The sequence below is a fragment of the Dunckerocampus dactyliophorus genome, chromosome 7 (assembly GCF_027744805.1).
Source record: "Dunckerocampus dactyliophorus isolate RoL2022-P2 chromosome 7, RoL_Ddac_1.1, whole genome shotgun sequence".
NCBI lineage: Eukaryota > Metazoa > Chordata > Actinopteri > Syngnathiformes > Syngnathidae > Dunckerocampus > Dunckerocampus dactyliophorus.
Window position 1 is genome coordinate 26561363 of NC_072825.1, and position 24373 is coordinate 26585735.

Genomic DNA, 24373 nt, shown 5'->3' on the forward strand with positions numbered 1-24373 from the left:
AATCAACTCTTATCAACCTGTCGAGTTCTACAAAATAAAAGCTACATTTTTTTGGAGTACATTGTGTAGCAAAATGTGTTACAGTGCTGGTTAGTGGTACAAATATTGATTTAGTCCACTAGTTATTTCACCATCAACAGTTATATCCCTGTCGATTGACTTCTATTCAACTAAAATACTGCATCTTTACGCTAGAAATTCCATGAAATGTGCCTCAAAGTGGAATTAAGAAAGTTGTTTACGTCTTTGTTGTGTTTTTCCGACGACAAACACCCAAGAAGCCACAGGTGAGCTGCTAGCTTCACGTTCCTCCTCCTAAATGACGTCGTTGTATAGCAGCTTTAGCTATTAAATAGTCTAGCTATAATTAGAACGTTTTATGAATATTACAAAAACATGTTTTATCCACTTGAGCTGACGTGACAAGAAGAGTTTATCCCGTGAGAACTTAGCTTACTTCAAATGACGTTAGCGACCACGCTAAAGACGACGAAATCTCCACAGTGACACAACACTACCGTATATAGTGTGATATTGAATTTAAACTAAGAAAGAAAGAACAATAACAATACAAAAAAGTCAAGTGCAAGTGTCATGACAGCTCTGTTCCCCTTAGCTGTCTTGACAATGAGAGTCCCCCCCCAAAAAAGTTACCTTCGTACTCTTTCCTTGCTTCTCTTCTCCTCTGCGTCACTTCAGTTCCTCTCCGGAGTAAACGTGTCGTCTACTTTCCCACACTTGCATCCAAAAGAACGCACGAAAAGGACGCAAATAGTCGCTGAAAGAAGTTCATTATGCGGTGGCGACTGCAACCTGTTACCTTCCTCCGGGATGCGACAGTCCCGCCCCTGTCTCTTCAGAAGGACAGTTCTGATTGGACGAAACCACAAACACTTAGGAGGGGCCCTAGCTGGTGGACTTTGTCTCCTATTGGCCAACTGTTGAAGTCAATCATTCAACCTGTTTATTAGTCTTGACTTTGAAATTAACTTGTAATTTAATGCAAGTGCAATGATGAAGATGATAAAACTACCTTCACCTCACTGAACAGTTAGCAACAAATAGAAATTAACACTGTCTGATAATATGTTACTTATTTTCGCAATTGTAACCACAAGAGGGCGCAATTATTTACCTGATGAACGTTCTCGTTCAAAGCTGCCTATTAGAGCAGAAGCAATAACTGCAAAGCGACATTTTATTGTTCCTCTCAGGCTGGCTCAACACCTGTTAAGCAGTCAGTGCCCACTAAAATATCCGATGTAGTAGATTGTCCAAATAAATACATACATAAATACACAAAATAAAAATAGGACAGTGGAATGACTACTATTTTATTGAAAATAATACCGAAATATCAACTGTTTTGTGAAATATAGGAAGAGTAATCACTATAATTTCATATTAAAAGGGCCCAACAATTTCTAAGAAAATTAGGATGTATTACAGCCATTGTGCAGAACAAAATTTTAAAGGAAAAACTAATGCTTTATATTAAAAGTGGCCAAGACATGTGCGATAAAATATCGCCTGTAATAAATGTATTGTGCAAAAAAATAAATAAATAAAAAAAATATGAATGTACAATAAAGTATTAGATTCAGTGTGAATCTCAAAATGTGTCCAAAAAGTATCCAAAAATGTATTACAAAAATAATATTATAATAATAATAACAAAGAGAAAACAAAAATCACCATTATTTAATATTAAAAGTGCAAGAAAATATCAGATGAAATGGTAATGGTAACGGTTTAATTCATCCTGAACATGCATATGAGTCAAACAGTAGCACATCACATAGTACAATTCACAATTTTGCATGTCCAAAAAGGAGTAGGAAGAAGCAAAGCTTATTTAATCCTACCCCTCATCAGTTTCACATCAGTTACAATACATTTATTCACCAAATGGATATATTGTGCACATATTGTGCACAAAAAATACATTTCAGGCAATGTCCAAGAAAATATCAACATAATGGATTTATTAGTATAAAAAAATACAATGAAAAATGTAATCGAATCCCAATTATTTCATTTTTATCGCAAGCCACTTTCTATTCTATGTATATATATATAGAGAGAGAGAGAGAAGGAGAGAGAGAGAGCGAGATCACTCTCTCTTTCTCCCTCTCTCTCTCTCTCTCTATATATATATATACAGTATGTATATGATATGTAACAAAAAGTACTACTGGCTACTGGCTCTCATTCAAATCCTTTTGCCCCCAAATCCCTCATGCGTCCAAGAACTTATTCCCTGAGTTTATGAACAATGAGTTATGACAATATAACAGTATCAACAATTTAATAATAACAACAACACAACAACAAAAATGATATTTGTGAAAAAAAAACCTACAACTGAAAAATATCGAACTCATCACGTTACTTCCATCGCCCTTGGTATCGAAACTATCAATATTTGGATCAACCTGCCCTTCAGTCGTCTAAAACTCACCTGCACAATTACCAACCGCTGAACATCTTCAGAGGTGGCCCCGCCCACAACCGTGAATGCACACCGCAAATAAAATACGCGACCAAAACGTAGAGCACCGCAAACAAAAGTTACGGAAATGCAAATAAAAGTTCAGGAAACACAAACAAAATGTATAGTTTCATGACAAGTATTTTTTTTATTTGTAAACAAAAGCAATTGTGGTCAAAATAATTTTGTTTGCAAATCTTTAGGTTTTTTTGCTTCCAAGTCCATTTTTGGTTTTATTGGATGAAAAGACATACATTTCAATCCATACGTATGATCCGAAACTGATTCTACCATTGCTACAAGTGCAATTACTGATCTCATGCTAGTTCAGTACAGATTTGAGCTTGAAGAACTGATACCACCATTAGTATTGATACTTGGATCGGTCCACACCACCCTCTACTGCTATTTCCCTATAACAGGGGTGTCCAAAGTGTGGCCCATGGGCCATTTGCGGCGATCAGCTGTCTTTTTATTGGCCTGCGCCACATTCTAACTAGAGAAGCACTCGGAGAGCGCAGACCTCCGCCAAGCGCCATAGTTCCCCCCATGTTGTGATTCACACCAAAATAATAATCCAACATGTTTTGGTTCAGTCTTTGATATTTTGGAGAACCTGTTGGAAACTTGTCCTGTATTTTTTTTTCCAAGTGCTCTGACCATTTTTTGTGGAGTTATATGCACAAATCTATCTCGCAATGTTAAAGAATCCTTTAAAAAATTCCTGGATCCAGACGGTGATCCGGATCACCCCCAAAATTGAATCACTTCTTCCATATCCCATTTCCGACAATTCCTGAAAATTTCATCCAAATGCATTTCGAACTTTTCAAGTTATTTTGAACACAAACCAACAGATTGACGACGGCAAAAACATAATTTTCGCTCGGCTCTTGTGCTGTGCTTGGCTGAGGTAAAAACATCATTTAAGAAGAAAACCAAAAAAAAAAAAAAAACGGAAAATCAGCAGTTATTTGACAAGAACAAAGTCAAAATATGAAGTGAAAAAAGTTGTACTCTAACAAGAAAAAGTCATATTGTTATGATATTATTTATTATGAGGAAAAATAACATCATTTTCATAGCAGAAAGTTAAAATATTAAAGAAAAATGTGTTTTTCTTTAAGTCGTAACATTAGGAGATTCAAACAAAACCAAATAAAGTTGTAATTTTGGGAAAATGATGTTGGGGAAGAAGCTATAATATTATAGGAATAAAGTCTGAATATCCATCCATCCATTTTCTATGCCACTCATCCGCATCAGGGTGGAGTCTATCCCAGCTGACTTTGGGCGAGACTGGTCGCCAGCCAATCGCTGGGCGCATATACCGGTAGAGAAACATGCTCACATTCACATCTATGGACAATTTGGGGTCGCCAGTTAACCTAACATGTATGTTTTTGGAATGTGGGAGGAAATCGGAGAAAACCCACTCACGAGGAGAACATACAAACTCCACAGCGGAGATTCAAACCCAGGTCTTCCCTATCTCCAGACTGTGTGGCCAACATACTAACCACTCGGCCACCGTGTGGCTGAATATTATGAGAAAAAGAAGAAGAAAGCTAAGAAGAAAAAAGTCATATAACAAACAAACAAAACAAAACGAAGTTGGAATTTTTGGAAAATTAGGTTGGAGAAAAGCTATAAAAGTATGGGAAAAGGTTATAATATTACAAAAAGAATATGTACAAAGATTATTTCAGAAGAAAGTTGAAATATTAAAGAAAATTAAAAAAAAAAACAAATGGGGGAAAAAGAGCAAAGTTGATAGTAATAATAGGCTTTGTCACCTGAGATGACAAAGCTGAGATGCCGTTTTTTTTTTTTTAGATGTAAGACTTCTTAGCATATGTACACGTGCTGCTTTACAAAATATCAAAGTTGCAAAGTTGCATCCTTTCATTTTTCACTATGTGGCCCTGGCTGGAAAGAGTTTGGACAGCCCTGACCTTGACCTATAACGACGATTACTAACTACTACAAATATCGATCTCATCACGCTAGTATCAATTCGATACTGACACTGCCTTTGGTATCGACAGTATCGCTATTTGGATCGGCCCGGCCACCCCCTACCATCACGGAGCTGTCTACAACTAGTCTGTGCACACAACTTTCCTCGTCCATCTTATCACTTTGTGTGGTCGACAAGCTGGAAGCACCGTCTCACGTACCGGTAATGGGAACTTCACTTGGCTCCAGGAAAAACTTCCAGTTTTTTCGAGTGTTCGCTCTTGAAAGGCTTCTTTTCAAACTGAGGGGATAGTTGTTACTGCTGCAGGGTGCAGGTGACCAAAAGGCCTCACATCCAGTACTGGAATGTATATATGATAGTCAAGACGCACCTAGTGGAAGCTTTTGACGCAAGTATTGGTCAGCATTGTTAAGTCGGGTCATTTCATCAAAAAACAAAAAAAAACGGAGCGTTTTAACGCGCGCAACTGTGATAAACCGTGCGTAAATGTGTGCGTAAAGTTGTTGGCGCGTAATATCACCAGGTTATCTCGTTGACGTCTAAAGATTCGACAATCATGGCAAAATGGTTCAGAGATTTCCCCATCAACTTGAAGAACGGCAGCGAACGAGGCCGCTCAGCCTCCGAATCCGGTCCGCAAACCCGCCACAAAGCTTCATTCTCCCGGGACAGCCTGAAGGGAAACGCGCGTAAAGATAGCGGCGTGGCCGCTTTGCTGGCTGGGAGGACCAGGAAGAATTCAGCCACCGAGTTGGGCCGCAACAACAACATCAACAGTGGCTCTGCAGGTGGAACCGTGTGGGAAACTCTGGCGCCAAAAAGCCGTAAGAGCCCCAACAAGGTGGACGCACCGGAAGAGAAGGCTCAGGTCAGCAGGACCTCCAGCTTGGCTCAAGCTTACATCAGCAGGATGATTAAAGTGGACAAGCAGGACAAGACACCCAAACTGAACGGGATCAGTGAGCAGACGAAGCCTGAGAGTGAAAATGGAAAGTCTGCCATCAAAACTACAGTGAGTAACATCTTTGAAACAGTCAATACTATTCCTTCTTTGCATCACACTCTTCTCTCACACATAAACGCAAATCAACTGCAGAGAAGGCGAATAATGTAGAAATTTGCGCGTGAATGCGTAATACTGGAAAATGTGGAATTACGGGAAAATTGGGAATTGTTTGGACGAGGGAAATTGTGTGACCAAATGTCCACGATGAGATGAATGTTTTCATGTTGGAATGGTTTGAGCTCATTTTCACTGGGAAATATGTCACATAAAATGTGGAATTATGGGAGGAGTGGGAATTTTCAGAATGTGTAGAATTGTCAGGTTAAATGTTTTGATGATGGCTTCAATGGGTGAAAAAATGTGGAACAATGCCATTCATTTCAATTGGAGTCTTTTTGGGCCCGAAAATGATGAATCCCGTGAAAGATGAGTATTTTTAGAATCTGAAAAGAAGATTCTCCCGAATGAGCAGAATATTTTCATTATGGGATGGTCTGAATTGGCTGAGAAATGTGGAAGCAATAAGAACTCTCCAGATAAAAGTGCATTTGTCTAATGGAAAATGTGGCATTACAAGAAAAGTGGGAATTGGGGTTGTAACGATTCATTTTAATAACGATTCGATTCATCATTGCCCATACGACTCACGGACGATATTGGTTCATTTAGAATGATACGATCCAAAACGATTCAGTAACTTTAAATCGATTCAGTAACTTTTTACTCATAAATCTAACCAGTCTGACTGTGAAATAAATACCTGGATACTGGACGGCACAGGTGAAGTTTCCTAGATTCCCATTGTTTTTTGTACGGGAATCAGGTATAAATTAATTATGGATATAAACAAACAAGTAAACAACAATAATGGCAAATGCATTCACATTTTTTTATAAGGTGCAACCAACATTTCAACAGTAGGTTTACCAGCTACTTCTGCTTTTGTTTTTCAACATAAAAATAACGTAATATACATATAAAACTAAAGTGCAACCAACATCTCTTTAGGTTGAATTAGCAGTGGTTTACCTGCTACTTGCTACTGTTAAGAGGTGCCTGGACGGTCAGCGTTGTGTGAAATCCAATGGCGCCTTAGTAGGTGGTTGGAGAGATTTGTCGTGGTGATGTGGTATTTTACTTGACCTTTACATATCCTACAAACAGCGAGCGACTTATTTAGAACATCTCCCTCTTTGCAAAAGCCAAAGTGTTTCCACACACTGGACCGCAATGGTAGCTTAATTATTTGTCACTCGCCCGCTTGTCCTCTGCCATCCGCCATGCTATGTTTTGTTGTCTGGTGGCGCGTGGTGACTGAATCGAGTAACACTTAACGTCTTTATCATTAAAAGTGCGAAAAAAACCACACATCCATTTAAAGCCCGCCGTGCTTAAATCCTATTCTTTATTTCACATCGATTGATTAACTTTTAAATGATGTTAGATCAATATATGTCATCCGGAATGGCAACTTGCCGAACACAGATCGATGTAGTTGGATGCTAGGAATATAAATCGATACATCGATATAGTAGATTAATCATTGCACCCCTAGTGGGAATTGTTGGGCTCTAGACAATTGGCGAACTGAATTTTTTGCTGATGAAATAGCTTGGATAGGTTGCAAAATGCCATTCATTTCTCTCTGAATTTTTTGGGGCCCAGAAAATGTGGGATTTTGGGAAAGCTGGGAGTTTTTTAAATGTGGAAAATAAATAGCCTGAAGGTTTTGGTGTTGAAATGTGGAAGTAGTAAGAATTCTCAAAGTTGAATGGGGTTTATCCATCCATCCATCTTCTTTGCCGCTTATCCTCACTAGGGTGGCGGGTATGCTGGATCCTATCCTAGCTGATTTCAGGCGACAGGCGGGGTACACCCTGGACTGGTCGCCAGCCAATCGCAGGGTACATATACTGTAGACAAACAACCATTCACACTCACATTCATACCTATGGACAATTTAGAGTCTCCAATGGGGTTTGTGTTGGGTAAAATTTAACATTTACGGAATATGGTTAACTGTCTTTGGTGCTGAAATGGTGAATAAGGAATATGGGAAAAATTCCATTCATTTCAATTTAGAATGTTTGGGCTGGAAGAAGAAAGAAAAGCCTGGAAGTGTTGGTATGTAGGAAATAGATGTCGTAATGTTGTGAATGTTGGAATGGTTTGTGGGTTGAGAAATGAAGTAGTAAGAATTCTCAAGCTAAAGAGAATGTGTGCTATGGAAAATGTGGAATTACTGGAAAAGGGGAATTGTTTGTCCACATGTCCATAATGAGCGGAATGTTTTAGTGTTGGAAAGGTTTGAACGGGTTTAGAAATGTGGAACTTTTGTGGAAATTTTGTTAAAGAAAATGTGAAATTACAAAAAATGTGGGAGTTTTTTGGGAATAGATAGCATTGAATGAGCGGAACATTTTCATGGAATGGTCTCAATCGGTTGGGGGCGTTAAAAAAACTGGGCATAATAGAAAGTACAAAAATTGGGGTACAAAACAACCATTTTGTGGAATAAATTCATCTTCTGTATCCCGTCTCCCAGCTGATCATCCTGGAGGACTACGCAGACCCTTTCGACGCCGAGAAAACCAAAGAGCAGAGAGAGGCGGAGAGAGTTGGTGTCAACGATGGTTACATGGAGCCTTACGATGCCCAGGTCATCATCACAGGTCAGAAGGGCTTCCGCTTTTGCTTCTTTTCCCGCCCTGGAGAAGTGATACCTGTTTATGCAGAACACAACAAAGAATGATAACAGAGCATGAGGAATTGCATAACATGGATGTTTCTAATTTCCTGCCATCACTTTAACACACAAGTACAGCAAATAAAAAAGCATTAATCCAACAAATACTACACTTAAACACATTACAACACATTAAAACACATGATTTAGAAATTTGAAAACAGCGTATACCAAAATAATCACACTTAAGCAACTGTTTAAAAAACTCAAGGCAGATTTGAGAATTTTACTTTAGATTATTGGGGAACTCCAGTGGAAATATTTTAAAAAGTGCTTTTTTTCCAATTTACCGTCTCAACATCAAAGGTTTTTAATGTGCAACGTCATTAAACTTCATTTACTGGGCTGTCTTTTTTCAGAGTTTTGCCTTCTCTCAAAGTGGGAACTAGAAGTCGACCAATTTTGCCTTTAATATGTCGCTGAAATAATCTTCAATTAAAAGATACCTGGGTTTTCTTCATTTTTGTCAAGCTGCTGTATCCTCTCCAAGGAATAGAATGTTGGTATGAGACAAAAAAGAACAGGATAAGAGTAAAGAAGTTATTGCAAGCAAGCATTAAAGTGAAATAGGCTGTCAAAAGTTTACGAGCACTGCCGTTACCAGCCAAAATCTTGGCAAAAATGTGGATTGAATGTCATTTTCTGTCAGGTATTCACACTACCATGATCTCTTGATGGCAAAGGCAAAGAAGGTTTCTCTCTTTGAATGCGATCGGATTGTTGAGCTGCATAAGCAAGGCCTCTCGCAGCGCGCCATTGCTGCTGAGGTTGGACGCAGCAATCATTTGAAACTTCTTCAAACATCCTGAGGGCTATAGAACAAAAAAATCAAGTGGTAGAACTGAAAAAAATGTCAATGGAGGGTCCCATTGGCTGTCCATCCTCGGCCCAAATGAAGGTTGTTACTGGTGCCGAGTGCAGTCGGGTAACCATCAGACGGCATCTGTGAGAGAAGGCTTTTAAGAAGAAAAAAAGGCTTCAAAGGCCTTCAATGTCACAAAATTTGCCCATTTGGAATTTGCACAAGAGCACCAAACATGGAACATTGAAAGATGGAAGAAAGTTTTATTCTCTGATGAGAAAAAATGACAGTCCTGATGACTTCCAACGTTACTGGCATGACAAGGAGATCCCACCTGAGATGTTTTCCACAGGGCACAGAGGTGAGGGCGCCATCATGATCTGCGCTGCTTTTTCCTTCAATGGAACAATCAAGCTTCTGGTTGTGCAGGGGTGTCAAACGGCAGCTGGCTATGTGGAGATGTCGCAGGGGGCGTCCCTCGTGACTGAAGACCCTCGTCTGTGTGGTAATGACAGGCTTTCTCAACAGCGACGCTGCACCTCACATGCCTACAAGACAAAGGACATATTCCAGAGGAATAAGCTCACTCTTTTGGACCATCCTGCATGTTCGCCTGATCTAAATCCAACTGAGAACATTTGAGGATGGATGGAAAGGGACATGAGTTCCAGACAGTGGATGCTCTCTGTGAAGCCATCTTCACCACCTGGAGCAACATTCCCACTAGCCTCCTGGAAACACTGGCATCAAGCATGCACAACCCACATTTAAGGTGATTAACAAGAATGGCTCAGCTATTCATTACTGAGTCATTTTTTGAACATTTTATTTCTATTTTGGGGGGGGTTCATTTTTTTATTAGCTATGCTATTAAACTTTTGATCAGCTATTCAACAGCTTTCTAACTTTAATGCTTATTTACAATCATTTCTTGCTCCAAAATGCTTTTGTTTCACTTGATCAGGAGTGTATTTGAGCCAGAAAAACATAGCCGCCATCATCCAAAACGTCTTTATAGGGGCACAGGCTTGGCTCCATGGGGTGTCCTACACTGTTCACATCTCAACTTTGTGACAAAGCAGATAGTTATTTGTATTAATGTGATATCTTACATTACAATTCAATGAATAGCTGCTGACTGTAGACTTTGGACACCTGCGTTATGGGAAAAATCTGCATACAAACACATCCAATGTAATATGTGAGGGTGCCAATGAAATATTAAATAAAGAAAAACAGAATCTATTTGCTGCATCTATTTTTAAATGTGCTTTATAATTATATACAGCAATCATTTGATTAGACGTGCCAATGAAGGCTTAGTTTCTAAATAGCTGAAACGTATGTTCTTTTATTTGTCCCTTTTAAAAGGCTCTTTTAAAGAGAGTTGGTGCCGAATGGGAGCCCCAGCTCCACCCCTCCGGGCGGTTGCTACAGCAACAGTGTTGTGGAGGGACAATGGGCGCAGCTTCCTCTTCCAACTTCCTGTCTCCAGCCTCTGTTTCCTTTGCCCCATTCTCTTGGTATAGGAAGCTGCCCCCCCCCACCACCACCGCACACACTTTATGTGTTAACAGATTGTAACAATCCCAACAACCCACCCCAAAACAAGCTAAAGCTCTCCCCCTCTCTCCCCCCTTCTTTGCACCAAATCACTTCCCAGCAGTCAGGAAGTAGGCCGGCCAGTCGTCCAATCCGCAGCAGTGTTGACCTTTTCTTCCTGTCACTCCATTGTTTGGTCTCACAATAGCGCAGACACGCAGGCTACCTGTCGGCCCGCCGAGAAACACGAGTCGCATTCCAACTTGTGACTCAGTTCAGGATGTAGTAGATCTTTTTATCTCTGTCACCAACACAAAGAGTCCCCCGGACTTTGTTTGTTCCTGCAAAATCACTTCACTCGATACAGCGGAATCCGCTTACGTCGACAAGCTGTCTGTCAAATAACTCACTAAAACGTGCCCGCTTAAGTCGACAGTTTTCTATGAAAAATACAGTAGGTCCGTTTATGTCGACATGTGTTAATACTGTCTAGTTCAGGGGTCGGGAACCTTTTTGGCTCAGAGAGCCATGAGAGACAAATATTTTACAATGTATTTCCGTGAGAGCCATATCATATTTTTTAAGCAAGACCAAGAATTTTACATGTGCATGGGTTAAAATTTCCCTGCAACGCGCAACCTTCTTTACTCTGCACTCCTCCATGCTCTCTCACCTCCTCCTTCCTGTCATGCGTGATTTTTCGGTCCACATGATCTCTTATCAAATGCACTTCTGCCACCTTGTGGCCGTTTTTATGGCTTACAATTGCTCTGAAGTGAAATTCATTAGTGGAGAGTTATGTCATCGCCTCTTTTTGTCTCTCGCACAAAAAAAGACCTCTAAATACGTTGTTAGGATCGGGCGTTGGCGTTTATAAAAACATATAAATACGTCTTTTGTATTGAATGAGTTAAAAACCTTGTTATACTGAAGCTAACCAATAATAAATGAAATATTTCGTACCATTAATGTTACTTCTGGTGCTGCATGGTTTTGCAATACGTACTACGTATCTTTCTTTCTTTTCACCATATTGTTTGTTAGCTAGCTGACTATTTGATTAAAGGAGGACAGTTTAATTCTGAATGACCCGGGTAGGCTACCGCATTATCCAATAATAATCGAGTTTTGGTTTACTGAACCAGAAAATATCGGAAGGACAGCTGGCATCGGTGGTAGAAAACGGATGAGTTAGATGCGTTAGAAAGTTTAATGGAACCGGTGTTACTTTTAACACTGTGATTTCTGTAATATTATACTTGTCAGAAAAAAATGAAAATAAATAAATTTGATCGTGTTAAGAAATGTCTGAGAGAAGGATGCAGTCATCAAAAGAGCCACATGTGGCCCCCAAGCCATAGGGTCCCTACCCCTAGTCTAGTTACGCAGCATTAAAATGTGCATACACTTCCTGTTTGGTGCAAAGTAAGCTTTAAAATAAAAGCATGGCAGTATTAATGGCTTCTACCAGAGCAACTAACAAAATACACCTTTTTTTTCTAGATTTTTTGCCACCATAAAAAAAGATTTGCACATGTACAAAAGCACATACAAGCAGCTTATTGTAAATTTCTTAGTTTTTGTATTTGTTGTTTTTTAAGAAAATATATTTTTCAGTCACTGTTTCCTATGTCACACAGTGGCCTATTGGTTAGCATGCTGGCCACATGGTCAGGAGATGTGGAAGATCTGGGTTTGGATCTAGAGTTTGCATGTGGGTTTTCTCCGGGAACTCCGGCTTCCTCCCACATTCCAAAAACATGCATGTTAGGTTAACTGGAGAGTCTAAATTGTCCATAGGTATGAATGTGAGTGTGAATGGTTGTTTGTCTACAGTCATGGAAGAAATGATCAGCCACCCTTTTCCTTTTGAATGCCTGGCACAACTAAAGGTACATTTGTTTAGACAAACATAATGATGATAACAAATTAAGCTCATAAGAGTTTAATTTAAGAGCTGATATGTAGCAACTTTCATGGTTTTCTTGATAATAACCAAAATCACTTAAGTTCTTTCATGAATAGCTATAGCATTGTACTGGCAAAAAAAATTAACTCATACGAGCTATTTTTGTTGTCATTGTTATACTTGTCCAAACAAAGGTACCTTTAGTTGTATCAGGCATTAAAATGAACAAGAAACTGAAGACAACAAGGGCGGTCTAATATTTTTTTCCATGACTGTAGATGTGCCCTGCGTTGGCTGGAAACAAGTCCACGGTGTACCCCGCTTCACCCCCAAAGTCAGCTGTTTCCCATGCATTCCTTTCTAAAGAAATACTTTTGGACTGCTACAAATAGATTTGGAGCTACCTGTTCGCCCTTGCTCATAAACACATTCTAATGGGACTAGGCCAATTAACATAAATAAACAATTAATCGAACGAGGTCGATAATTTTGACGGCTTGATAAATTGACATGTACGTATGCCTGTTCCGTTTCCTCGTCTTGCTTTAGCACACGGGCTGGATGACAAGAGGGTTCACTCTGCCTGTGTCTGAGCGCATTGGTTGTATAGTCAAATTAAAGGAAAGAGTGAGCTTCCTGTCAGCTATTCAGCGTCTTTGTCACAGTACGTGGAGGCGGGGGCTAGCTACGTAGTGATTGAATACACTGAGTGCTTGCTAGAAGTTACCAAGCAAACTCTAATATGAATGAAAGCACAAAGGCAATACACTACATTTGAGTACCATATAGTGGATCAAATGTGACATGACACAGTGATCATTGAATGATAAACTTAATGATAATATGGTCTTTTTAAAAAAAAAAGGGTCAAAATTATCAATTATCGTCGATAATTTATAGCGCAATTATTGACCAGCAAAATTTGTTATCGTGACAGGCCTACTGTACAACTTTGTACACTAGGTGGCGGTATGCATTGTAACTCTGCTTCTTATCACACCTCATACGCACCTGGTCTGCCAGGGAATAAGAAGAGATAGCAGGAGGGATCCGTGTTGCCAACTTTGTGACTTTACCGCTATATTTAGCGAGTATTCGGCCCCCTCTAGATACTCTTTCAAAAAAGGGACTAATCTTATTTGGGTGTTATTTTGGACTTTTGGAGATTGACGTGAACTCATGTCTTGCTCTTCTCAACGAGCAGCGGGTGGTGCTGAGGGCCCATCACCCATTTGTATCTCTAAGCATATTTGCCTTGCTTTTCATGATTTTTGCTCTCCCACGTTATTCATATATACCAATACATGCACACGAGTCATGGTCAGTTATGCAAATTAAACAGGTGTGTGTTCACGTTCTATACTGTAGTTGTTGCGTAAACCTGACGTCAAAGGCAAATATAACCAATGAGTGTTTCATTGTAGAGGTTCGCAGACGGGGCTCCAAGGACCTCCTCAAAGTGTGCGTTCTGTTGGACCGAGGCCAGGCGGAAGGGAAGCGAGAGAAGGGCAAGCAGCCACCGCCCCTAAATATCTACGACACGCCGTATGAAGGCAGACTGGAGGGCGACAGCGAGGGTGTGTGGATCCCTGTCACTCGTCCAGAGTCTGACATCCGTCCGGCTGGCGAGTACGAGCTGCCCTGGGAGTGGCGGAAGGAGGACATTGTTCGAGCCCTGTCAGGTAGGCGTTGACGAGGGTGGGGGGCCTTGTTAGGGTGTAGTATATGTACTGTAATCCAATGACAATTATCTGTTTGCTCTACAGAGGAAGCTAAACAATCCCAATGAATGACTTTCCAAAGATATGTTTACATAGTTAGCTGGTGTGCTTTTATTGTGAAAGACTGATATTGTTTTCTCTGGCTTCCTCCAGCTCAGTTTGAAGCGGTGGATTGTTCTCCTGCTAAAGAGAATGCTTCCATCTCCACCCGCCAGCAGCAACAGCAGCAGCAGCAGCAGCAGAACCACACTCTGAGGCAGAAGAACTGGACCCATAAAACACTTGTCTCCACCTCTTCATCCTCCTCCTCGTCCTCTCCATCCTTCCCCTCATCACCGATCCTTAAACTTTCCCCAATAACGACAACGTGTCCTTCATTTCCCACCCTGAAACTGTCGCCCTCTTCCAGCCCTAACAAACCTTCCTCTCCTACCTCGGCGAGCCCCCCACTGGATGGGGAGGCGGCCAAAGTGGACCCCAGTCTGCCGCCGCTGGACAAGCAGGGGTGAGGAGAAGATCATTCATCATTTCATTCAGTTTTGTCCAAAAGTAGTCGCGGCGTTGGCAGCTCTCACAAAGTCTACCATGATTAGTAAACAGACACGCGCGCTTTCTATGCTGCCGTTGTTGACGGAAGTAGCGTTCGTTTCCATGTTGCTATGTGAAATCAGTGAACCCAGGAGAGAAGTTCCGGTCATGCTTAAAATGATCAAAATACTGCAAAATACTGTAAGTATTACATGTTGTCATGAATGTGCCTCTTACTGCACGGCCACAGCACGTATTTCAAACGATAAAACGTTCTTGGAGGTTTTTTTGGAAGGCTTTATAGTGGAAATAGCTGTGTCCCATTTTGTGCATTGTTAGCTCCCTCATGTTCTCTCTTTGGAACGCACAGAAAAGGGAAAGACGTGTGTTAATGTTTGACATAGGGATCGTAGGTTTCAAGCATAACAATGGTTAAATGAACTAAAATACAAATGTAAGACATTCAGAGGCATTCAAAGATGTTGACAAAGTATTCTACACTGGTCACTAGGTGTCAGTAATGTTACTGTAATGTTCGCTGAGATGCACAATCACCAGACTTGATCTGTTCTGGCGATCTAGACTGGTTTTATTGCAGGTTTGAATTATCTCACAATAGGCAAAATAATCCCCAATGAAAATTGCTAATAAAAATTAAATGTAAAAATACATATAAATGATGAATGAAAAGGGTGAATGAACATTTCAGGTTACTTTTACCGTCATTGAAGACGTGACTGAAAACAGGAGGGTGGTGGTGGTTGATCTCGCTGCCACATGGTGTCTTTGGGAACAGACACGTCTTCAGTGAAGACAAAAGTAACCTTAAATGTTCATTTATCACTTAGATTCGTTATTCATTAGAATTGTTTCATGCATGTTAAACTATTAGAGCATGTTTTATGTTCATTTTTGAGTCAACTGCTGATGACGTCATAGGCTGACTGACTTCTGGTTCCGGTTGCCATTTTGTTTAGCTGCCTAATAGGATACTAACAAGGAAAGGTGCTTTCTGATTAAAAAAAGTAATAAATTAAGGACATAATTGGGCTTATGCAGTGTGTTAACAACCCGACAACACACGCCATATTGTACGCTAACCGAAGAATGCACGCAAACTGAGGCAAAATTGTGGGGTACATTTTTTACATTTACAGAAAAACATCCTACCGGGGCAGAAGCTAACCGTGGTTCCATTGGGAGTGTAAAGGTGACTGTAGGGGTATTAGTTCATGTCTAAAGGGCTCTAATCATGTTAAAAGCCGTATTTAAAAAGCTGTAAACAAGTTTTGTATATTCTAACTACCAAAATATTAAATTTCTAAATAAGGAATCCTACTTCACGAAAACTCACTTATCACGGATATGTCTGCAACCAATTAACTGCGCTAAACAAGGGATTACTGTACGGTGGTACCTCGGTTAACGTCCACCCCGGTTGGTGCGTTTTTCAGTTAACATCCAAAATTTTTGCAAAAATTTTGCCTTGGCTTGCGTTCACCATCTTGGATCACACACCGAAGACGAAATCTTGTGATGCTTGCAAATGATCGCGCAATGCATTGTGTGCTGTGGGCGCCATTTTGGAGCAACAGCATTCGTTTGTATCAGACTTGCTGGGCTAGAGAGAGATACACGACGCAACAAAATACATGAAAGGCACAAAAGAGAAAGGCGACGGACCGTACCGAGACAAGGGTGCAAGGCCTCCGAATTTTAGCGTCGTCGTTTCAGAGGTATGGCGCAGAGGTGGCGCCGTCATCAGCTGCGGTGCACGCATACATGCATACACATCTCCGGTTCCCGCGTGACAGTCTGTCAACCCGGTGGCGCTCGAGGGTGGCACTGCCTGTCTCATTTTACATCCGTAATACTCATTTCTGGTTCCAACAACAAAACGTAAGCATTCAACTTACAGCGGCATCCCCAGTCAAACATAACGCACGTATCCTCGCCGACGCACTTCATGTACCTTGTGCCGACAGAAACATGTACCTTGCCATATTGAATGACAAGGTACATGTGTATTGGGTCTTGAACAGTTGATATTCACATTGATATATTTTTTTTACATTTTTGCAAATTGTGGTTGCAGCAGAGTAATGTGTTTATTTTGTTAATTAATGGTTTTGTGGCAGTTTTTCCCAAGAAAACTAGGTAAAAGTGATGTTAAATGTTCAGTTGTCCATTCATTTGTCATTTGTAATTATTGTTACATCATTTAAAACTGTAATTACTGTCTATAAAATATGTTTTGTGTTAACATTATTGGGTGTCTGGAACGGATTAATTGGATTTGCATTATTTTCTATGGGAACGTTTGTTTTGGGTAGAGTCCGTTTTGGTTTGAGTCGGACCTTCTGGAACGGATGAATGACGTACTTCAAATACTGTACTTCAAATCAACCATCCATCCTTTTTCTATGCCGTTTAACCTTACTAGGCCTGCAGGGGTATGCTGGAGCCTATCCCAGCTGACTTCGGGCGAAAGGCGGGGTACACCCTGGACTGGTCGCCAGCCAATGGCAGGGCACATATAGACAAACAAGCATTCACACTCACATTCATACCTATGGACAATTTAGAGTCGCCAATTAACCTAACATGCATGCGGCTTCTAATCAACCAGGATGTCAAATCAACCAAACGGTTTGGAATTGCAATTAGAACACACTAGTGGGGAATTTGGTTAATTACACTCATGTAAACACATGAAAGATACTGCTATTCGATACTGGTACAACAAATGTAATAATAATAAAGAATGTTAAATGTGGCCTTCGTGAGTGTACCACAGTGCTGTAGAGTTGAGTTAGGTGTGACTTCAAGTGTAAAATGCCTCGCTCCATCTCATTAAGCATGGCCTTTCTATTGAAATGGAATCAGTGGGAACACGCTCGGAGCGTGTTAGTGGTTGTTCCTCTCTCGTAGCCACGGAATGTCTTTCTTTTTTTCTATTATTATTATCGCTAAGCACCAAGCTGCCTGTTTATAGACTGTACATGTGGCTCTAGCCTGTAGCTGATGTCACTACCATCTTGTGTGCCAATAGGCCTCCTCTACAGCCACATACATGTTGTTTATATTTTGATTATGGTGTCACACCTTCACTCATCTCCTTGCTTAACGTCTGACTTGTGTCCATATGTCTCCGCTGTGCTGCGCGTCTCTTGACGGCATCTCCTCCACGTCCCTCCCCAAGCTGGTACCATGGTTGTGTGAGTCGGCAGCAGGCTGAGGCTCAGCTGCAGCGCTGCAGGGAAGCCAGCTTCCTGGTGAGAGACAGTGAATCAGGAACCAGCAAGTACTCCATCGCTCTCAAGTGAGTGTGCTCGATTGCAGTGTATATACAAGCTTCCCTCATTTATCGCGGTTAACTGATTCCAGAATATTTGCGTAGTTGTGGCATAGAAAACCTGTTTACAATCTTCTAAATACGGGTTTTAACATTATTAGAGCCCTCTAGACATGAAATAACACCCATATAGTCACCTTTACACTCCCAATGGAACCTTGGTTAGCTTCTGCCCCGGTCGTATGTTTTTCGGTTGACGTAAAAAATGTCCGCCACAATTTTACCTCAGTTTGCGTGCATTTTCCGGTTAGCGTACAATATGGCGTGTCTTGTCGGGTTGTTAGCACACTGCATGAGCCCAACTGTCTCCTTAATTTACTACTTTTTTAATTTACTACTCCGGTTAGCGTTAACACACTGCATGAGCCCAAGTAGATATAATCAGAAATAAAGCTTATTATTAATATTATTATTATTAGCATTATATCCCGCCCTCTTCCTGTCACTCCCTGTCCTCCACATGCCCAGAACACATTTATAGTAACACACACGAGCATGAATCTTATTTGAGTCTTTAATGTCTTATTTTGCTCTTATTCTGTTAACGTTAAACAATATTGGGTAATACGAGTGTAATGGTGACCATAGGGGTGTTATTTCATGTCTAGAGGGCTCTGATAATGTTAAAAATCTTATTTAGAAGGTCGTAAGCAGCATAAAATACCCTCAAAAGATGTCCATGCGTGACTAAAATGAACGATTGCAGAGTTCTGATCTACCTATAAGCCTGGCAAAGACCTGACCTAACCCAAACGCTGAGCCAGGGTGCACGTGCATGGATGCACGGTGTGTGTGCGCATGTGTGTGTGCGCATACGGCCGTGTGCACATTTGTTGTACGCTGCTCATTCGTTTGAGAATCCACATCATTAACCCCCTTTACACATCCACTGAACCTTTGCAACGACACACCATCAGTTGGGGAGGGATAGATAACAGCGAGACATTTAATTCACATATCTTGGCCTGGATTATATTTCACAATGTTTTTCATTCCCAGCTGCCTTTTTAACCGACAATACTTTTGTGCGCTCTTGTTGTTTCATCAGGACCAGTCAGAGTTGTGTGCACATCATTGTCGCCCAGACGAAGAGCAGCAAGGGTCTGGGCTACACTCTGGATCAGAGTAGCTGTGTCTTCTCCAGCATCCCCGAGCTGGTCCACCACTACCGCACGCACAGACTGCCTTTTACCGGAGCCGAGCACATGACCCTGCAGCATGCGGTGCAAAGGCCGCACTGAATGTAAAGGCTGACACATACTGTACGCGACGATGTGCTGCTGTGGATTTCCCTTGGTAGTGTTTTAATTCAATGCAGGAGCCTAACAAGGGCACGCGTGAACTTGAATGTGATTGGCCAAATGCTCATCCATAATACCCCAGTCACACGAGCAATAGAATAAGCCAGAATGACATCGGTTGGCCTGTCACGATAATGGATATATAGATTTATTGAACGAAAAAAAAAAAAAAAACAAGCCCTCAATATATTGACATGTACGTACTTGTATATGCACGTCTCATCTATCTGCTAGTCTCTCTGTGGTACACAGCCTGGATGACGAGAGGGTTCACTCTGCATGTGTCTGTGTTCATTGGTTCTATATGAAATGAACACAGAAGAGAGCAAGCATCTTCTCAGCTATTAGGCCTCTTTGTCCCAGTAGTGGAGGCGGGGGCTACGTACACGGAGTGCTAGCAGTTAGCTAGCAGACGCGAATGTGAATGGAGGCACAAAAGTAATCGTTTCTAAGCCGAACGCCACAGTTCCAGTGTGGATGTGAAGCAAAGCCTTCTCCCCGACAGTCAGCGCTTACTGAGGCGTTTGATCGGCGGGGTAAATATGAAACGAAACATCGCAAAATGGTGCGCGTTGCAAAATACAACCTCTCAGTATGGTTGAAAAGCCAACAGTAGGAAGTGCCTGGGAGATATCAGCAACATTGCACTTTAGCTCACTGTCTTTTCTGTTTTTATACACCAATTGCGTTGCTGTGTGTAGTTCTTTTGACACCACGAGTTGGATTGGTAATGTGAAGTAGTGACGTCCCGTGATTCGTGAATGTTCAAGTAGGCAGCTTCTGTGCCTCAGGTACATGACGCTTGAGTGCCAACTAGTAGCACAAATGTGACATGACACAATGATCATTGAATAATAAGAAACCAAATGATAATATGTTGGGGGTTTTTTTAATGTCGATGTTATTGATTATCGTTGATACATTTTAGCACAATTATCAACCGGCAAAATTTGTTATCGTGACAGGCCTAGCCGTCAGAATTAAAAATTTGTCATTTTATTCCTGGATATTCAAAGCGCATTCTAAAAATTGTGACTGCATTCCAAATATTAGAGCCCTTTGACGTGGATTCAAAGTGAAAAAATATCAAACGGCATTCGAAAGGTATTCGACCTGCACTCTGAGATTTTTTTGTTGGTCGGTTGAAAATAATTCACATCCACACTGTGCCGGATTAGTAAATAGTTGCATCCAGAAGGGAACGGATCACTTGAGTGAGAACGATGTAATGCACAAGGCACACCTACGTGTGGCGCTGTGAACAGACACGCAGACGGAACCACGTGACACACCAAACCACAGAAGAAGAAAGAACGCACGCGCATAAGTTCGTCGCCGCCCACTTTCTAAGGCTCATGTAGACCTATGAGAAGTGGAATTACTTCTGTGAGTCATTTTAGAGTACAAGACAACAAAATATCAGGAGAATGTCAAATGGGGTGAGTCATGTCCGTGGATATATTCAGATATTATGTTGGCTTCTCGTCAAAGCTCACTTCCGGTCAAGTGACGGCGATGGGGTGGCGGTAGGTCAGTGACGTCAAGCTGGCGTTTTCAGAATACCTTTTCAGGGTACCCAGAACGCTGTTTCCCTGTGGATGAGAAGCTGAAATGATCAAATAGTTTGCCGTTTTGACCTGAAAACGTTTCCGTGTGTACAGCCCCTAAATATTCTTACAGTATTCCAACAGGATTCCAAACATTCTAATTGCATTCGGAACAAAAAACTCAGCCGGCTGCCGCTGAAATGTTACTATGAAGCGTCACCTTATTCACATCACTTCATACGCCAAGGAAAAAAACGAGCTAAGGCAAGAGGTGCTGACCCCCAAGATGCCCTCTGAAACGTCACTTACCATTGATGCGTCGCCAATTCACATCACGTCATGCCGCCAAGGAAAAAAGGAGCCAAGCTTACGAATTTAAAATCCTATCCCGAAAGTGTTGCGCATTTTGAAACATTATCATTCCGGCTGGTTCTGCTTGAGTCGTGCTCAGTGTGACGGGGGCTTTACGAGCCAATCAAATGAAAAAGTAGATTCAACTATACTGACAGGTCATCGTTTTGTTATGTTATTTATTTGCAGTTCTTGGCACATTCTGATAAAAGTGCTCCCATTCAATAGTGTTTAGCTTCCATGCACTACCTTGTGGTGAAACAAGATACTACACATGTCATTACAGTGGAACCTCCAAAGTCAAACCCCCCAGGAAGTTGGACAATTTGGAATTTAAACCAAAATTTGGGGGTGTGGGGGGAATTGACTGAAATTGACAGTTTCTCATTTTCACTGTATTACTGATAAATACTCAGACCAATAAATGGCAACTGTCTTCTCTAACCACTCTGTTTGTGTCCTCAGCTACCCCATGTATGTGATAGCCACTTGTAGCTTCCTCGTGGGACAAAAACGAGCTCCAAGCTAACAACATTACTCGTATGTTTAAAAGACAAAACGTCATTGTGGTAAAAATGTCACATTTGGAGTCCGAAGACAAGAGGCTAGGCAGAAAACTAGCTAGCTGCCACCAGAGAGGCAGAGTGACAGCCAGGCAACACGTGTAAACCAAGACGCCAGAAAAGTCGAACAGCAATGAGATTGAAAGGTGAGCGATCACGCTCACTGGCATCGATAGGCTTAGTCTGCAACAAGCTATCGTCAATTGACGCCACATTTTACAGGCTATATTTCATCCTCACGGTAATAAGGGACAAAGTGCATCCCTTGTCAACTCAATACGGGACGCATACTTTCATCTGGTCGCACATGCGCAAGTCGATGAAAAATTTACTCGCAACGTCTCACATTTTACTGTCGTCCCAAAATCCGACTATTTAGTCGCAGTCTGGAGGCCTGGTGTCTTTTACACAGAACAGCAACACAGAAAATCAGCTTTGACGTGCAGTGTGAAAGCTTGGACGTGCCTCCCATTCAAAATCATCATTAAAGACTATTTAAGACCGTTTCATTGTGTTGCGGTTGTAATACTTAATATTAACTTGTTTGGCCTTAGAGGTTCCATTGTATTGCATGCACTGTTTTGACAATGTATTGTAAACTAAATGTACAGTATGTACTACAAAGCAAGTATGTAACAAGTGAAGTATACACAAGGATCTCCAGCAGCCATACTGTAACTTAAAGCTTTTACAGTCTCCTTAACACACAGGTGCTGACACGTCCGAGCGCAATGCCAAACAATTAGGCTGGGGCTTTGTAAGATCAATACAACTGATTGGAGTGTACTCATTCGTCCATCTGCAGCTGTCACTCAAACACATTGATCCGCCCTGAAAATGAGGCTCATTTGCCAGGCAATCTGTTGGTCAGGAGACAGAGCTTTAGCAGTGATTAGATGCCTCAGAAGAGGGATATAGCGCGGAACAGGGAGCAAGGCGAAGGTTTCACAATGTTACAAGTCGGCACAATTGCCTAAAAATGCTGAGGTATGCGAATAAATGTGAGACTATGATATGAATATTAGGGCTTTTGGTGATGAAAAAGCTCTTTCCTTAAATCGGGGGTGTCCAAAGTACAGCCCGGGGGCCATTTTTGGCCTGCAGATTGTTTTTTATTGCCCCTCTTGGAATATTGTACAAATAAAAACAATAAATAGTAAACAGTTAAAAAATTAAAATAAAACAAAAGCTAATGTGGGGTTTTGTTTAGATAGCTTCCATTGGTTTGGTTTTAGCAGTGGTGTGCAGTCAGGGCCAGCAAAGCCTACTCTGCTGGCCTATACACTATCAGAAGCACTGACCTACATTTACAACTTCAGTTCTAGTATTTCTTCCATGAAATTTGTATTAAGTAAATAAACAGTCTATTATCTTCATTTCGCAGCATGTCTCTCGGTTGCGCTGCTTCCAGTACGTGTACGTATATGTATGTTCGATATATATATATATATATATATATATATATTTTTTTTTTTTTTTTGTCCAATCAGATTTCAGTTTCTATGTGTTGCCATGTCAGTGTAATCTGCCAAGGACCTCGGGCCTTCAGAATCAGTAGTGCTGTCACACTATTAGTCACACTATTAGTCATGGGGCCAATCAGATTTCAGATTCACCTCAAAAGGCCAGCTACCCAGCCCACAGGGACGTCAGCATTTTTCCATCCTCTGATTGGTTGATGTAGGAAATACTATAACCCTAACACTCAAAAGTTACCAGTGCGCTTGAATGTATCATCACATGAACTGCGCCACATTTAATTGAGCCTGTTTATTTTTGTATGTTTTTGTCATGTTAGATATATAAATATTGATTCTGAACTGCTTCCGATGTACCGTGGAGTCGGGAGTTGTATGCAGATGATGTAGTTGAAGATAAAGGGGGAACTGGGTTTGTGGCTTTATTGTGCTGTATTATGTTTTTCTGTATTATTGATGGTTTGTATAATTGTGATGAGCTAGTGGTGGTATTACGAGGTGGATTCGGTTGCTTAAGTCCCAGCTGAAGGCCCAGGTACCAAATGCACCGCCCGCCACTGGGTTTTAGAATCTTTAAAGCACAAAATGTATCAAAGTGGGCCTCACCTCCTTCATTCTTCCATTTTTCTGTATGCAGCCCTTGATGGAAAAAAGTTTGGACACCCCTGCCTTAAATGATGTATGCATGAAGTGACTGTTATTATTGTTGTAAGCATGTATCCAGTAAATAAAGGCATTTTTTCACATTGTGTTATTAATAGACGAGCCGGCAGCAAGAGGCAAAGCGTTCACATACAAAAAAAAAGCTGTAAAACCGTTGACCTGTGTGTGTAATCAATTACGGTTACACACGCACAGGCAACCTAAATAGTAATGTGTCACCATAAACATGTTCACACAAATACACATTTGCACCAGTGTTTATGTCAACACACGCCGGACTAGTGAGCGCTGGTTTGCATGAGTGTCTCACCAATGCATGTGCATCCATGTGTGCACGCCGTTCTCTTATGTGTGTGCAGAAAAAAAAAAGATTTTTGTTCTTGTTCGGG

General features: G+C 41.1%; 2 protein-coding genes across 3 annotated transcripts in view; one reads left to right on the top strand and one right to left on the bottom strand.

Annotated features, from left to right (window-relative positions):
- LOC129184603 (cingulin) overlaps window positions 1-838 on the bottom strand; it is a 37694-nt gene extending 36856 nt beyond the window's left edge. For both annotated transcript variants that reach the window (XM_054780642.1, XM_054780641.1), the window contains exon 1: window positions 655-838. The gene's annotated coding sequence lies outside the window, so the exon portion shown is untranslated. The remainder of the gene's footprint in view (window positions 1-654) is intronic.
- A 3733-nt stretch (window positions 839-4571) lies between these two features.
- Window positions 4572-24050, top strand: she (Src homology 2 domain containing E). Its single transcript, XM_054780789.1, has 6 exons — window positions 4572-5484; window positions 8024-8150; window positions 13902-14159; window positions 14352-14703; window positions 17929-18048; window positions 19130-24050. The coding sequence occupies exons 1-6, from the start codon at window positions 5029-5031 to the stop codon at window positions 19320-19322; spliced, it is 1506 nt and encodes a 501-aa protein (XP_054636764.1). The 5' UTR covers window positions 4572-5028; the 3' UTR covers window positions 19323-24050.
- The last annotated feature ends 323 nt before the right edge of the window (window positions 24051-24373 follow it).